This window comes from Xyrauchen texanus, chromosome 44, assembly GCF_025860055.1.
Source record: "Xyrauchen texanus isolate HMW12.3.18 chromosome 44, RBS_HiC_50CHRs, whole genome shotgun sequence".
Taxonomy (NCBI): domain Eukaryota; kingdom Metazoa; phylum Chordata; class Actinopteri; order Cypriniformes; family Catostomidae; genus Xyrauchen; species Xyrauchen texanus.
Genome location: NC_068319.1, coordinates 11,067,146 through 11,084,267, shown reverse-complemented (window position 1 = coordinate 11,084,267; position 17,122 = coordinate 11,067,146). Strand labels below are relative to the sequence as shown.

Genomic DNA, 17,122 nt, shown 5'->3' with positions numbered 1-17,122 from the left:
ATAGAGTTTGCTGTTAGCATGTTGCTAAGCTAACATGTTCATTAAATCAACCTGTCAGGTACAAAGTGGGGCACCTTTCTAGAACCTGCGCAATATCCTAATAAGCATAACAAAACACAGCACATTTTGTATAAGATTGAACTATTTTAACTAATGTTTTTTAGTGTTCAATTTTAAAATACTTAATATGTGAAAATAAATATTAGAGATCTCCTACCATAACTGAGATCAGCTTTTTTAAATATAACTACGGTTTCAGATTTGTTATTAAATGAACACAGCGCACAAACAGACAAGTTTTAAGGGCTGTTCACATCGAACTAGTTTTTGTGTGCATCTGTGAGTTTTTTTTTAAATTGTTTTTCTATGTAAACTGGAAGGAAGTCTTTGACCAAAATTATAAAAAGAGACAACTTCGAAAAATTTCGGGTCTAAGCTTACAAGTTGACAATACCAGTCACGTTGGGGTCACAAAGTCTTGAGTATGACGGAGTATGGGTTCGGGCTTCAAAATAAGTTCCATGCAGACTAATAACTATAAGCAACTCTTGTGATTATTTACCTGAAAATTGTAAGCATTGTGGCTCTGTATCACTTTCCAGTTCCTGTTTGTTTGAGAGGCCTGGCAACATCGGCTTAATCACTGGCATGGTTTGGGGCGGGACTATAATTTTTTTTCAACCAATGGCAGACGGAAGGTGTATTTGGGAATCTTTTTGAAAACTTTAATTTTTTGAAATTCCGTTTTGTGATGCTAGTGTCACATATTACACACTTGAGCTTTAATATTCAGAAACAAATATAAGTTAATCATTTGAAAGTTGATTTCCTTAAACTGTAAATGCTGCATCTCTGTGACACTAAGAAATTGCTCTGTTTGTTTAAGCAGCCCATCCAGCCCACCATAGCTAACAACTGCTCAGCCAGAGCCAAATAGCCTCGGACCTTTAGCCATGAGACCAAAATCGATCTGCATTCCCACCATCGTGCCAATAGCCCCGCAGCGTTGCCCTAAATTTGCACCCTGCGCACACATTTTTAATTAACCTGTATTGTTGTGCACTGCACACTATACTTAATCACTTCTTTGTTTCGGGTGCTGTTGATCTGACGTTGCACATTTTCATCAGCCCAAATATTCAGAGAAGCCCTGATTTGAGCTCCTGACCAGTACTGACAATTCTCCGTTCTCTGTAGATCTGTTGAGATAAGCTTGTAGCTAGGCGGGACTAAACAATAAACAATGTTTATTTTTGCAATTCCGTTTGGAGCCACTAGTAGCACAAAAACTTACACACAGCTTTAAATAGCCAACCTTTTATAACAGCTTTTGCTTCTGGACTACACCTATGACAGTTAAAATGCCACCTCAGTAGGCAGCTCACTTGGTTCTGGAATAGAGCGTGTTCGAAAAAAGGAAAGCTTGCAACAAAGAAGGGTTGCCCCCAAAGGGTTGTCATCTTATGTAACCTAACACAAATGTGATTCATCATTCATGTGGACACACAAGCTGAAAATGTCCCTCGTTTCCCACCAACAGCCTTCAACATCAACAATCCACAAACCTCAGTCTGCGCAAAAACTCTGCTGCTTTCATAAATACCAACCAGTAACGCAAAACACAGACCACATCTGACCTACTTATTCACACCTGATTATGCTGGCACACTAAACACACACAATGCAATATGGCGCTACATCCTGTGGCCCATACGATGGTCAGCAACAACGCAAGGCTGTTTCAGCAGTCTGAGTACATTTACAGCTAACAGCCACTGATGAAAACTCCAGCTTTTCAATCATCACTCAGCAAGTGGTAGGCAAGGGGAATGAAGTGAGAGAGGGAGAGAGAGATAAAGAATAAAAGGAGAGCGAGAGAGCTGTGCCTCTCCTTGTTTCAGCTGAAATGGACTGTTCAGCGGCCCCCTAAGAGCTCAGCTTTTATCAAACATGGCATGCGAGTGAGATTCCAGCCTCTCGAGTCTCCGACACATTAACAGTTCTGACTTTTTTTCTTTGCCTCGACTGCTGCGTGTGATCGATACTCTGATATTTACAGAGCAAATACAATCTCTATTTTTTCAAACAAAATCTCACCAAGTAAATTTATCAAACATGGAATGGTGTCTACTTGCTATTTGGCCAAAAAACAAGATATTTAGTGATGGCTTTTATGGGTTTTTTTAAAAGGCAGATTAGAATGCTTAGATGAGAACTACCATTTAGTAGTCACAATGAGCTACATTTAAATAAAATGTACATCGAAAACTAATTAGAGTAGACTAGTGATGGACTGATATGTCAGCCATGTCGGCGATTAAAGGGATGTTCTTTTATTAGCTGCTAATAAATTGTTTATGTATATACACTCACTGAGCACTTTATTAGGAGCACTATGGTCCTAATAAAGTGCCCAACATGGTCTTCTGCTGTTGTAGCCCATCTGCCTCATGTTTTGATGTGTTGTGCATTCGAAGATGCTTTTCTGCTCACTGCAATTTTAAAGAGTGGTTATCCGAGTACCCATAATCTTTCTGTCAGCTGGAACCAGTCTGGCCATTCTACGTTGATCTACGTTGTGGATATTTTTTATTTTGGAACAATTCTGAGTAAACTCTAGAAACTGTTGTGTGTGAAAATCCCGGGAGATCAGCAGGTCTAGATATACTCAAACCAGCCCATCTGGCACAAACTATCATGCCACTGTCTTAACTTTAACTGAAGTTCCTGACCCATATCTGCTTGATTTTATGCATTGCACTGCTGTCACACGATTGGCTGATTAGATCATCACATGACTATGTAGGTGTACAGGTGTCCCTAACATTGTGTTCAGTGAGCCTGTAAGTGTATATATACACACACACTGTTTATATATACACTGTATAGTACTGTGCAAATGTCTTATTCACATAAGATGTTTAAGAAGCAGAAGATGGTTATTTATATCTTCAGCTTTAGTTTGTCAAAAGAAATGTACATTTTAGACTACCAAACATTCCTTTTGCAAATAAAATTTAATTGAATAGAAGAACAGGGAGCCCTGCAACAGTTGGCATGGCCTCCCACTTAACACTGAGTCAGTCTGGGATTACATGAAGATACAGAAGCAATTGAAACAGCCTAAATAGATAGAAGAACTGTGGCGAATTCTCAAAGAAGCTTGGGGACATCCTATCTGTCAACAATCAAGAAAAACTGTATCGAAGTGCACCTAAGAGAATTGGTGAAGGCAAAGGTGGTCACTTCAAATATTGATTTAGCATTTTTATGTTTACTGGGCTTTGTATGACGCTCATTGATAAATGAAAACTATTTATTTTTGAAGAGTTCCTAGCTATGCTAAATTTTTCACAAGTGCCTAAAACCTTTTACGCAGTACAGTGTGTGTGTGTGTGTGTGTGTGTGTGTGTGTGTGTGTGTGTGTGTGTGTGTGTATATATATATATATATAAAATTGCCATTGCATCGTCCACTGAAAAAACCCATATCGGTCGCTCACTTAGTAGACCAAGGGTTGCTGCCATATTGACCATTAGTGCCTATAGCAGACACGAAAAGATGAGAAAGAATCCAGACACAGGAAGATGCACCTCATTAGTTTTATGCACAGTAAAGTCACAGGCTTTTTCAAGGGCTTTGATCTCTGCGGTTGTGATTTTTTTAACATATCTGCAGCGAATTAGGATGGCGCGGCGGCGGAGCCTCGAAATGGCAGCAAAGACTGAAAATAAAAACATGTTCTTCTCATCACAGATTTGGTGAATCTTGTCTAAAAACAATGGATCAGATTTCAGTGTGAAACGTTCAGGGCTCTTCCTCCACAATCACAAAACATGTTATCGGAGTACAGCTCGTTTTTAAACTGTTTATGACCAAATCTGAATCTACGACCTGCTGTAAAGCACAGGAAGAAAAAAAAAATCAAGATTAGACCAGTCAATCTTAAGACATATTTTGTTTTGAATGTAGCCATTAAACCAAAACAAATGACAAACAGAACTGCAGATAACATGAAAAAAAAATGTATAATTTGTTTTTTTTAATATAAAATTTGTTTTGAGTGACAATACAAGAAGAACATTTGGACTATAAACTCCCTTTTCACTCTTTCCCTTTATCTCTCTCTCTCTTTCACTCAGGAAAGAGGGCAATCGGAGCAGATCTCTTTCCCATGGCTCTTAATTCAGAACTACTTCCCTCAAATTATTTCCAGATGTTTCTGAACAGAAGCAAATAAAATGCTGTTATAACCTTTTTCCATAGTCTATCACTGTAATAACCTGACGCATTGTTTTAACATTATTTTATAAAAGTATAATTCACTACTCAACTTTCCCCATTTAGGGCTTCAAGTAGTTTTTGAATGACTACCAGGAAACAAGCAAAATTCGATATTTTTAAAGAGAAATTGTCAGTGCTGCTGTACAGTGGCATGACCTCTGTCATGTTCCGATCCCATTCCCCTCTCTCTCCCCTACTATTCAGTCTATAGAGCACAACAGTACAGTTTCAGAAGTAGAAATTCCATGAATTTTTTTCATAGAGTAATTAAGTAATTAAGTAACAATACCTTTTAACCTTTAAAGACAAATCTACCATGGGCTACAAGATTATTAATCAATGGTATATACTTTTGTTGAAGCCATCAGCCAGCACAGTGTTTAATAGTGCAATTCCTGGTGAAGAACTACACTACCCATGATCCTGGGGTAGAAATCCACCATTCAGAGGATAGCTGAAAACAAACCGTGGCAAAAGAGCTCTGCAGTGATCGCCAAACTTGACACAACCGAGTCGGTTTCCTAAAACTCTCAAACAACTTGTATATATCTGAATATTTTGCAACATAATTGAAATATATTGATTCTATACTTATAATCAACGACTTTAAATCAATAGTTTTATATTTTTAAATAGGTTTTAATTTAATAATGTAATTAGCATTGCTTCATGAGATTGTAGTTCATTTCCTCACAAAAGACATTAAGTACACAGTCTTTGTACCTTTGTCTTTTTCCAATTTTCAAATACTTGTTTACTTCAAATCAAAGTTTGTAATGTTTTTATTCACCTCAGAGCTGGTTGGTTTGGTTCATGGCTTAAAACTCATTGAAAAGGATTTTATGGAATCCCAATGGAAAAAACTAATGGGAAAAATACTTTCACAACCAAGATGTCTACACTACCATATAAATTAAAGGGGAAAAGACCAAAAAAAAAACAAGAACTAAGTTGTCTAACAAATTTGTAGCACTTCAATTTGTAGCTTTGATGTTACGATTTTAATACTTATTTCAAGTTTTAATATGTTGCCACGTTAATACTAAAGTTCAATACTAAAAAAAGCCTATAAAGCCATGTTAAACCTCAGTTTTATTTTATTTACTCTGTTTTCCCTTAGTGTAAAATACAGCGGAGGCGTTAAATTCCTTCAAACCGAGAGGAAGAATTTCCAGAGTGCAAGGGCATGCAGACCAAACACACCATAAAGTATGAACGAAAGGAAGCTAGAAAGAGAGAAAAAGAGAGGAAGAGAGAAAGAGAGGTGGGAGGGGTGACCGCTCTCATCCCCTCCTCCACCTCAGCTCTATATGAAATGGATGGCTAATTATGCTGCTGGCGTCAGAGTTCTGGCTTCCCTGTGTGGGGTGGGAGTGCCCCCCTGTGAAATCCCAGCCCTCAGACACAGCAAAAGGGGGCAGTCATTGAGGTAATGACCGTGTGTATGTGTGTCCGAGAGAGGGTGATGGAGAGAGGTTGAGAAAGAGAGCGAGTGCTCTGGCAATGGCCCTCCCCCCTTTCTTGAATCCCATGGCCACTGAACTCTTCCTGCCATCTTTATCTCTAGCAACAGAGCACAGAGCAAAGGAAAGAGGGGTCAACACACACACACACACGAACAAGCATACTATAAAAAGCATGCTTAAAACACGTATATTAACTATTTAACCACTTGGTATCATATATTACCGCCAAAACTGGATAAGAAAATCTATTTAAACACATATTTATCTTTAAATACGGTTTATTTGTGCAAATCAATTTTAGACTTTCTTCTTATGTGTAGCTGGTTCATAATGTTTCCATTAACTTTTTTTCATCAACAAAGATTTTTGTTTAAATTTTATATGAAGGTATCATGGAAAGTGTCCTGTAACCGTCACCATTTCGTTTGGACCTTTTTGCTTTCAAGTTCATTTTAAATAGTCATGTCATGTGATTCATGAATTTTTAAAAGTACATATATTCCACATAGTCTCTCAAATAACATGAGGTCGTGAAAGCTGCATGCATACTAATTATAAAAGCTTCGGGGTTTAATAAAAGTTAAGCTCAATAGACAGCATTTGTGGCATAACTTACCACCAAAAATTACTTCGACTTGTCCTTTTCCAAAAATATGGGTTACAGTGAGGAACTTACAATGGAAGTGAATGGGGTCGCAACTCGCAAGACGTAAACAATATGCATGTTAACACGATTTTAGTGTGATAAAATTGCATACTAATCTTTTCTGTGTAAATTTATATCCAATACTCAACTTAAACATAAAGCTGTAAACCTAATATGAATGTAAAAACTGTGATTTAAATAACTTCACAGCTCAAATAATGCACAGATTTTAACAGAGTAATTAATATAAGTGCTTTTATAACATTTTAAGCTTAACATTTCTGCCTTTAAACCCTCCAAAAATTGGCCCCAATCACTTCCGTTGTAAGTGCCTCACTGTAACCTTAATTTTTGCTTCTTTTTCTTTTAAGAAAAGGACTGACTAGTCAAAATTATTTTATTGTGGTAATCAACATTATGCCACAAATACTGTCGATTGAGCAAAACTTGTTTTGAATCCAGAATATTTACTTTAAAATAGAGTATAGCATGTCACTGAAGAACATGTCAATTTCCAAAAAGTATTTCATGTCATATTTCAACTACTCATATACAGAAGCTAAAATACATTGGTGCTTGCAGACTGCCTTAGGCTGAGGAACAGTTAAATTCCCTCTATAGGCCATATAAAAATACATCAAGTATTCATCACACAAGAACTGCGTTCCCTTTCAAGGTGCTAGCTATAGTTGGGCCATCATATAGTCTAAGGTGATAATATGAGATGGCAAGCCACTTCACAGAATTTTTTTTTCCAATTTTACATTTTGGCTCCTCCTGGAGCAGGTAATTCAAATACTCTGGAGATTATAGGAGTTTAGACCAATCTACGTGTATTAAACAAAAGGTGTTCAAGTAGCAGATGTGCAATCGCTAACCTATTCTTTTTGGGTTTACTAGCCCAACACCTGAAAGCACTGCTGGGTTTTTAATAATCAAAGCAAGGCAACACACTGAATCTGCTGTCACATATAAAGCATAGTAAAATTGTAATGTAAAACCACTTCAGACAGACCCAATACAGTAAATGTAATATTCCTCATGTCTCTTCCAATGTTAAAAGGGGGGGGGGGGGGGTCAAAGAGGCTCAGCAGAAATTATTTGTGTCTGTCTAAATTGCAAAAGTTCACTTGAAGAACTTCACTTTGAGGCTAAATTTGGAGAGGGCACATGCAAATATGCATTTTGTTTTGGGGCCTCATATACAGTTCGCTGGGTTTTGAAGTGGTCAAAATCAGAGTCTCCGTGAATGTGTGGGGTGGGCTCCACAGAGACGCTGTTGTTTTATTCATCCCTCATGTCAGCATTAAAACCATGTCTAAAAGTAGTTTGCCTGCATTTTCACAGACATGTGGTGACATTCCCAGTAGCTTTTTAGGGACTTTCTACTTTCCTCTTCAAGCCAGTCAGGTGTCGGTAATACAGTTATTACTGAACCTTGAATGAAAATACAGGTGCTCATTTAAATACATTTCCCCAACACACTCAAATGTACCCTATTCACAAGTGCTGAATTTCAAAAACAAACAGCATGCATTACAAAGCTTGCTAGTGGTTTGACATTTGTAATAGATTTGTAATAGATGGTTAATAGACTATTAAAGCAATACTCCGGGTTTAATACAAGTTAAGCTCGATCAACAGCATTTGTGGCATAATATTGATTACCACAAAAATTTATTTAGACTTGCCCCACCTTTTCTTAAAAAAAATAAATAGTCTGGGTTCCAGAGTGGCACTTATAATGGAAAAGAATGGGGGGCCAATCCGTAAACATTAAAATACTCACTATTTAAGTATATAACAATAGCCACAAGACATAAACAATATGTGTGTTAAAATTATTTTACTGTGATACAATCGCTTAACCTTTTCTGTGTAAAGTTATAGCCAATTTTCCCAAAACGACTGTAAAATTACCATATAAGCACCTTTACAGCTGAGTTTTAACAGAAGAATTAATATAAGTGCTTAAATAACATTTTAAGCTACACATTTCTGCCTTTAAACCCTCCATAAATTGGCCCCATTCACTTCCATTGTAAGTGCCTCACTGTAACTTAAATTTGTACTTTTTTAAAAGAAAAGGACAGACAAGTTGAAATCACATTTTGTGGTAATCAAAATTGTCACAAATGCTGTGGATTAAGCTTAACTTGTTTATTAACTTTATAGCTTATTTCCAATTATCCGTTAATTATCTCATCAAAAAGAGAAGTGGACTAACTCGTACATGATTTAACCACACCAACTATGAGTTACAACGCATGGCATCCAAACATTCTGAATTCTTTATGCTGGCGAATTATAAAACATCCAAATGATCTTCCAGTTCATCTGATAACCACATTTGAGCACATAGAGGAACCCAAAACACAGTAGATTACACTGGTAGTGTGTTTAGGTACACAGTGTACCACAGCAGGCCCATGCGTCCCTCATTAAAGATATCAAGCACACTTTTAAAGTCATCGCAGGGGCCCAGCACAGGTCTAGACAAGAGAGACCACTCACATCTCGATGTTGGCAGAACTGCCTACGTCAAACGCTAATCTCTCCACGTCGACACACGAAAACTCAGGACCACACACAAACTGAGGTACACTTACACCTCACCTGCACAAACCTCCCGGTCACATGGTGACGGAGGAGGCAGGTGACAGAGACAGCAACAAAAGTCTTGAATATACCAGCAAAGACAAATTGGGTCTCTTTAAATTCTGAAATCTTAATTCTGGGAAATAAATTGGTAATCATTCAGATGTAATGTGAGACATCTGATTCACATTGTGGCATCATTTAAGCTTAAATCATTAGGCAAAAAGAAAAAGTGTTTTAAAACGAGCTGGAGTACCACCCTGCATAGGCCAACAAAGTGAAATATACTGAAAATGGATTTAGAGCTTTGATTTTGTTTTTTTAAAGGAGGGGGAGAGAGAAAGAACAAGATAAATAGCGCCCATGACATCATCAAAGCCTGAACTCGCTGATGCCAGTTCTTATCAGCCTGAGAGACAGACAGAGCGATAGAGAGACGGAGAGAAAGAGGGAGGGCATTGAAAATTAAGAGTTACCACATCAGAATATGCCCAGCTGTGTGTGTGTGTGTGGTCCTTTTATGTTCTACAATACATGCCTGAACCTTAATTGTATAAATGATTTTCCTAGAACACAAAAATAATCAAGCAGCCTCCCTTGAGAGGAGTAAGACATCTGACATGCAACACATACAGCAATGTTTGACTATTACAGATTAATGCTACAAAGAAAAAGCTGAAAAGCATCCCAGAATTTCCTAAACATAGTGCAACACTTAAACACGTCAAAAGAATCCTGCATTCTGCTTCAATATAGTTTGACATTATTTCTTCAGACCAATACGTCTGTTCTTGTACAGACCAATTCACAAATATCCCTACAGTATTTGCATTATATATGTATGCACACACAAACACACACTTTTAAATAAAGGAAAGAAAACATTTAATATATATATATATATATATATTCAAATCTATTGATACTTTTAAAAGCATACCAAAACATAGTATACCAGTAAAGCTCGTTTTCCGGTCATTATCTATTTTTAGATATGATATCGATTTTTAAATGTCCTATTATGTTGGTGAAGATGTAATGGTTTACTGGTAAGAGAAGTTTGATCCTTCAAGCACAAATAGGTCAGCGATTTTTCAAGCTAAAATACAACTACGCTCTGCGACTTCAGTTCATAAATACATAAACTCGTAATCAATAATTGATGTAATCAGAGGTCTATTGTTTAAGCCTAACCAATCGAGGAAAATGCACTTCATACTCGTACTGCACGCATGTTTTCCTTAAGCATCGACTGTAAAATAATGAAAGCAAAACAACGAAAGTTTTAACTTTAGACTTTTAACAACTAATCAATAAAAAGGCAACATTAAACCAAAGCAAAACATAATTCGAACTGAATTGTCTACCTGATTCACCTCTAGTGTGGTCTATCTGTTCTAGACGCCTTAAGTTAAAGGTAAAATAATGTACTTTTGACAAATTGCATTATTTTATTTTAATTTTATGAAGTATTCTGGTCGTGTTGGTCGGGCTTTCTAACGGAACAGTGAAAACAAAACCCTGCTTTTCTCGAGTCTAGTTGGTGCTCTTATCTAAAACGAGATCTTTGTCAAAAAGCTTAATCTGTTCGCGTTTGTTTATTGTTTTGTGTTTAACTGTTCCTGTCTGGCGCAGGAGCCAACCAACCAACTTCACCCAATACCGTCTCCAGTTTAAACGTAGACTGAAGCAGAACTTTGTGTTGTTTTATAATAATGACTAGTTTCAAAAACTTCTAAAGTATCCGATTAACACAAAACTCCCGGCAAACGACAAAGATGAAATATAAAGAGTGGAGAAAAAGTAAACACCTCTCTCGTTACTAAGCAATAACGCCTCGGTCCAGCACAGCGCCACCCGTGTAGCGCGAGACACTTCTTCCCCCTAAACACAAAATTATTTCAACAAACATACTACCTAAATATCTCCAGCACAAACTATTCACAAAACAGCACGAGGATGGAAAGGTCCCCTCTAAAAAACAGGGAAGCCTCTGGGTTCCCACGGCTAAAGTGGCCGCATCCACCTTGACCGTGATGGTTGATCGATGGGAATTGAACAAAGAGGATCAATTTCCGATCAACGCGAGAGAGCCGCTTTAATCAATGGACACAAGGGCGCTCCGCGAGACGCCGCCATGCAAAACCCGGCGAACGAGCGACGCGCGAGCCCCTCCGCGACTCTCTCCGGGACCGGTTTACCGGCACACTCAGCGAGTACAATGCGAAAGGGAGCTGACCTGGAGTTGCTGCAAATCAAAGCGTTTCCAATATTGAAACATCGATCCCGCATTGGCCGCCATCTTGAGACATATTGAGACGGAATGAAAGGCTGATAGAGAGAGCGCGAGAGGGGCTGGAGTTCAGTTCTCTCAGAGCGCGCGAGAGAAAGAGAGAGAGGCGGGGGAGCGCGCGCAAAACACGGAGCGGAGCCGATCGAACAGCGCGAGCGCGCGTGGAACGGATTTATCGAACGCCAACCTGCGATATATTGAATAGGGCTTCTGAAAAAAATTATTGAGAGCAAGGTGGCATCCTCAATACAAGTCAGAAAACGCGGAATGGATTTTCCGAGTTTCTAATCGAGCTCCCTATGGCGCAGGAACGGGGAGGGGGATGTTGGATAGGGGTTTTCATCCGTTATGAGGGAAGAGTTCACGTTTATTGATTTTTCATCACTATATATATTATTGCGTGATCCGTCGCGCGGTGCGAGACACGGATCGGATCTAGCGAGCAACACAAAGCTTGAGTCTTTTTAATTTTTGTCATGGTCAGACGATTAACCCTCTGGTCTGTTGTTATATTCGTCCACCTGATATATTGATTTCAGAATGGATTGATTTTTTTCCTTTCGAAATTGCATTGGGTATTTTGATAAATTAGCTGTGTCCTCCTTTGTTACAATGTTTTGATATTGGTTGTTTGCATGCTTAGCTACCATCTACTTGTATAATAAAACCAATACATTTATTATTATTGATTTTATGGGCATTCTTGCGTGAAACATCTGGAAAGAGAGAGCGATAGCCTTAATTAAACTAGATACAACATAACTGATCACAGTGTAAATATTGAATTACGTATATTTTAGACGGTAATGGACGGTATTTAAGATGGTGGCATTGGATGATTTGATGTTATAATATAAACCGGTCGATTCCTGATGAATCATAAATACTGCTTTTGAACTTGAACTTGGAGAGAGAGGAGCGCCCTCTATCGGGTTTGTGTAATATTGTCTCACATCATTGTTCAGGCTTACACAGAACAGTGACATGATGAGCCAGTTTAATCGTATTGTCACAATTAGTGATGATAACCAATCACTATTTAGCTGTTTATGTACTGTTGATTCGAATGTGTTTACGTTTATAATATATATTTTATATATATATATATATGGAGCAGTATATTATATAGAATGTTATGTATTTATTATTTAATATAAGTTATATTTGTAATTTGTATCACTTAAAATAGCACGTTCGGGTAAGTATTTTAATGAAATATTTAACTAACCATATTTATAAATGTAATATATTCAAATTCCGCGACCCTGTACACAGGATAAGCGGTTGACAATGGATGGATGGATGAATATATTCAAATGTATAATATGTTAATATATAATACATATAATAAAACAAAATCCCAGATATGTATATCTTTCTGTCCTCTGCTGAATACAAACAAAGATTTTTACAAGAATATTTCAGCTCTGTAGGTCCATACAATGCAAGTGAATGGTGATCAGGCATTTGAAGCTCCAAAAAGCAGATAAAGTCAGCATAAACATAATCCATCAGACTCCAGTGGTTTAATCCATGTCTTCTGAAGCGATCCAGTTAGTTTAAGTGAGAACAGGCAAAAATATAACTCCTTTTTCACTGAACATCTTGGTCTTGGCGATTACGATTTAATGATCGATTACATCTCCTAGCGCCATCTAGTGCTCTGTGCATGCGTCAAGCACTAGGTAGTGCAATCAAGCTTGAAATCATGATTGTGCCTAGACACTGCAATTGTATGATGTACAGAGTAAAAGGAGTAACATTTTGATCTGTTCTCACCCAAAACCAACTGGATCACTTCAAATGGCATTGATTAAACCAATGCAGTCTGATGGGATTACTTTTATGCTGACATTATCTGCTTTTTGGAGCTTCATAGGCCTGATCACCATTCACATGATTGTATGGACCTACAAAGATGACATATTGTTCTAAAAATCTTAGTTTTTGTTCAGCAGAAGAAAGAAAAAGCATACATATCTGGGATGGAATCAGGGTGAGTAAATGATGAGATCATTTTCATTTTTGGGTGAACTATCCCTTTAAGAGCGTACTTTTCTTTTTGTGAAACCATAAAAAAGAGAAAAGGCTAAACTTTAAACCTTTCACTCTCAGTTCCATTTTTTCCATTTGTCTGTATAGCTTTCAGATTTGTACAGATCTGTACATGAGCCCTGATCTCACCCTCACCACAACACACAGACACTTACAGGGAGTGGGGGTAGTTATAGCTCAGACCCAGCAAGGCGGAGTGAGTATTGGAAGCTCAGGGAGTCCCATGGCTCCTCATAAGTGCTCCTCCCCTCAGCTCCCCTCTCTGAGATGTCAGGGGAGCCATGCAGGAGAGCTGGTCCCACTGGCAGTTTGTTTTTTCAGGCCCACTAAAGTCTCTGAGGACCCTAATACCCCCACCCCCACACACACACACACACACACACCCGCCCAGGCGTGTGCACACCTCATGGGAGCACAATTAAGAGCTGTCTCTCCTGCCTGTTGAGCTGTGGAGGACTGACTCCCTCCTCTACCCTTCCCCTTTTTTTAATCAAATAAGCCTCCTCTTGAGGCTAGTCCTCGTTTAAAAAGTCGGCATGCAGGATTAGATTTTAATTATGGAGATGCAAAGACATGGCAAATGAACATGATGAAGAGACAAGCAGAGATGTGAGGAGGTCATATGCACCTGTGTGTGTGTGTGTGTGTGTGTGTGTGTGTGTGTGTGTGTGTGTGTGTGTGTGTGTGTGTGCACATGTGTGCATGAGAGTATTTCTTCATGAACACACATATGTTCAATAGGCAGATATTTGATATTTAGTTATAAAAATAAATGGATCTTTACCAAGATTATGATGTACAACAATAATATTCACACTAAACGATGGTGCCAGAGGTGTCCCTTTGCCCCTCCTGGCGGTGATTTTCCAAACGAGTCTCATGTGTCAGAATTTAAAGTTTTACTGCTGCGATAATTCCCGTGATGATAAAGATCATTCTGGTTGAGTACCTACTGTATTTATGATAACAAATAAAACAATTAATTTAATTGAAATGTTTTTTATAATGTTTCTGTGTAAAACAAAATGAAAAATCCAAGAAGATCTAATTGTATTTATTTACTGTATAGTAATACGATAATACATTTTCTTTACACTAGGAATATCAGCACTGGAAATCTACAAATGGGCCTGGCACTGTTGGGTAAACTGCACCATCTGCAGGCAAACAAACTACAAATAAATAGCACTGCCAACAGCTCAAAATTCATCAAATCATAACAATGACTGTTCATACACATGATGCAAACTTAGCAACTCTGAAGAATATATTATGTATTGCTTACAAAGGAAATTAAATGAGAAATCACATACAACCAATGCAAAAAGTTTGCAAGAAATTTGTTAAGTTTTAATAAAGACATTCAGGGCAAAAAAAGAAACTCCAGACAGTTCCACTTAACTTTTCACTCATTTGAAAAAATTTTAATGAGGGGAACAACATTAAAGCATAAGTATTGATTACTTTTCAAAAAGTTTTGCTAAAATTCGGAATGTGAGGGTGTCCCTGGATAGATATACTTATAAAAATGTTTACAGTAAATGTCACAAAAGTGATGGTAAAAGACCCTTTAAAAAGAAAGAAAAGTTTGAAGGAAACAGTAAATAAGACAACGACTAAAAATAGAGAGATTGAAGGACATTCATCAGCTCTGTGCTCTGTATAAAGCAGCAGGTAGGCTATTTACAGGCCACAGAGGTTGTTTTTTACCGCAGAGAAATAGACCCATAAGGGTTAAGTGATTGACAGCTGAACCAGCTGTAGGACGTCGACATTTTCCGCACCCCCCAGTGTTCAAACCAAATCTACGCCCTTGCGATCAGTTGTGCTACTGCAAGAACACGTAAGCAGACCTTGACTACCTCTCACCCCCTACTTGTCGGTTACACACCTAACATGGGCACACTCCCTGTAGTGACCACACACACACACACACTGTCAAGCCGCAGATCAGAAGAGCATTCCTTACATCCCATTGTGCAATTGTTCTCCAAAGTTATCTTGGCCCATCTTCGTTCAGTTGTTTGTGAGGGCATCGCTAAAACTAGCTTTGCACAGCCTGCTGCTGTGCTGGATAGCTGCACAGATTATTTAAAGCAGTCTGATGGCACATTACTTGGCTGTTTGAGAGAACACATTTAAATCTGGCAAGCATGGAATATCTGGCTATATTTTTAGTGCTGAGAAGAGCTTTTGTTCAAGCTGATTGTTCAGGCAACGGTTAATAGGAGACAAAGTCGAAACAATTTTTTCATGCCAAATTAAAGCCAAGGGCTTGACTGCGCCCGAAAGTTATGATGGCTGGATTCAAAGGGATGTGGTTTCAATAATGTGCAAAATTTTGTATACTGATAGAATCAGAATCGGACTTCCTGTTTGTTTGCCAAGTGGTAACCTCCAATTGCTACTTTAAGGAGCCATTTTAGCCTGATCTAACACATACAATTAGTTTTGTTGGTATAACCTAATGTGTTCAGGTTGATTCAGTGATGTTTAATATATATATATATATATATATATACACACACTGGCATCAAAAGTGTGGATTTGTACAGATTTTGCTGTTTCGGAAGGAAATTGGTATTTAATTCAACAAAGTGGCATTCAGCTGATCACAAATTACAGTCAGGACATTACTGATGTAAAAAACAGCACCATCACTCTTTGAAAAAAGTCATTTTTGATCAAATCTAGACAGGCCCCATTTCCAGCAGCCATCCCTCCAACACCTTATCCTTGAGTAATCATGCTAACTGCTAATTTGGTACAAGAAAATCACTTGCCATTATATCAAACACGTTTGAAAGCTATTTGGTTCATTAAATGAAGCTTCACATTGTATTTCTGTTTGTTTTTGAGTACTGTATGCAATAGACTGGCATGTCTTAAGGTCAATATTAGGTCAAAAATGGCAAAAAAAAAAAAAAAAAAGAAACAGCTTTCTCTAGAAACTCATCAGTCAAACATTCTTTTGAGGAATGAAGGCTATACAATGCTTGAAATTGCCAAAAACGGAAGATGTCATACACTAGTCTTCAAAGACAAAGGACAACTGGCTCAATCAAGGACAGAAAGGGATGTGGAAGGCCAGATGTAAAACTAAACAAGAGGATAAGTACATCAGAGTCTCTAGTTTGAGAAATAGACGCCTCACATGTCCTCAGCTGACAGCTTCATTGAATTCTACCCGCTCAACACCTGTATCATGTACAACAGTAAAGAGAAGACTCAGGGGAGCAGGCCTTATGGGAAGAATTGCAAAGAAAATGGCACTCTTGAAACTGAAAAAAAAAAAGAAAAGGTTAGAGTGGGCAAAGAAACAGACATTGGACAACAGATCATTGGAAAAGAGTGTTATGGATCTTAACCCCATTGAGCTTTTGTGGGATCAGCTAGACTGTAAGGTGCATGAGCAGTGCCCAACAAGACAGACACATCTATGGCAAGTGCTGCAGGAAGCGTCGGGTGAAATGTCACTGGAGTATCTGGACAAACTGACAGCTAGAATGCCAAGGATCCGCAAAGCTGTCATTGCTGCAAGTGGAGGATTTTGCCCTCAATGTTTCTGGTGGTTATGGCATTGTACAATACATAGAATATATTCAAAACAATACAATGCAAAAAATATATATAAATACATGCAACACATACAGTATGTAGTTGAAGAGTGGACCTGTAGTAAACAGAATGGTACACTACAATAAGGTTCCATTTGTTTACATTAGTCAACAACATTAGATAACATGAACTAACAATCAACAATACCTTCAATTTTAATTT

General features: G+C 38.0%; 1 protein-coding gene across 4 annotated transcripts in view; it reads right to left on the bottom strand.

The window, feature by feature from the left end:
- cux1a (cut-like homeobox 1a) overlaps window positions 1-11,416 on the bottom strand; it is a 169,481-nt gene extending 158,065 nt beyond the window's left edge. For 3 of the 4 annotated variants that reach the window (XM_052117672.1, XM_052117671.1, XM_052117673.1), the window contains exon 1: window positions 11,234-11,415. In XM_052117672.1, the coding sequence (XP_051973632.1) occupies window positions 11,234-11,296 (63 nt within the window). In that variant the 5' untranslated portion in view covers window positions 11,297-11,415. Of the gene's footprint in view, window positions 1-11,233 lie in introns of all 4 variants that reach the window. The other variant, XM_052117670.1, reaches the window with a different exon arrangement.
- Window positions 11,417-17,122: the final 5,706 nt, after the last annotated feature.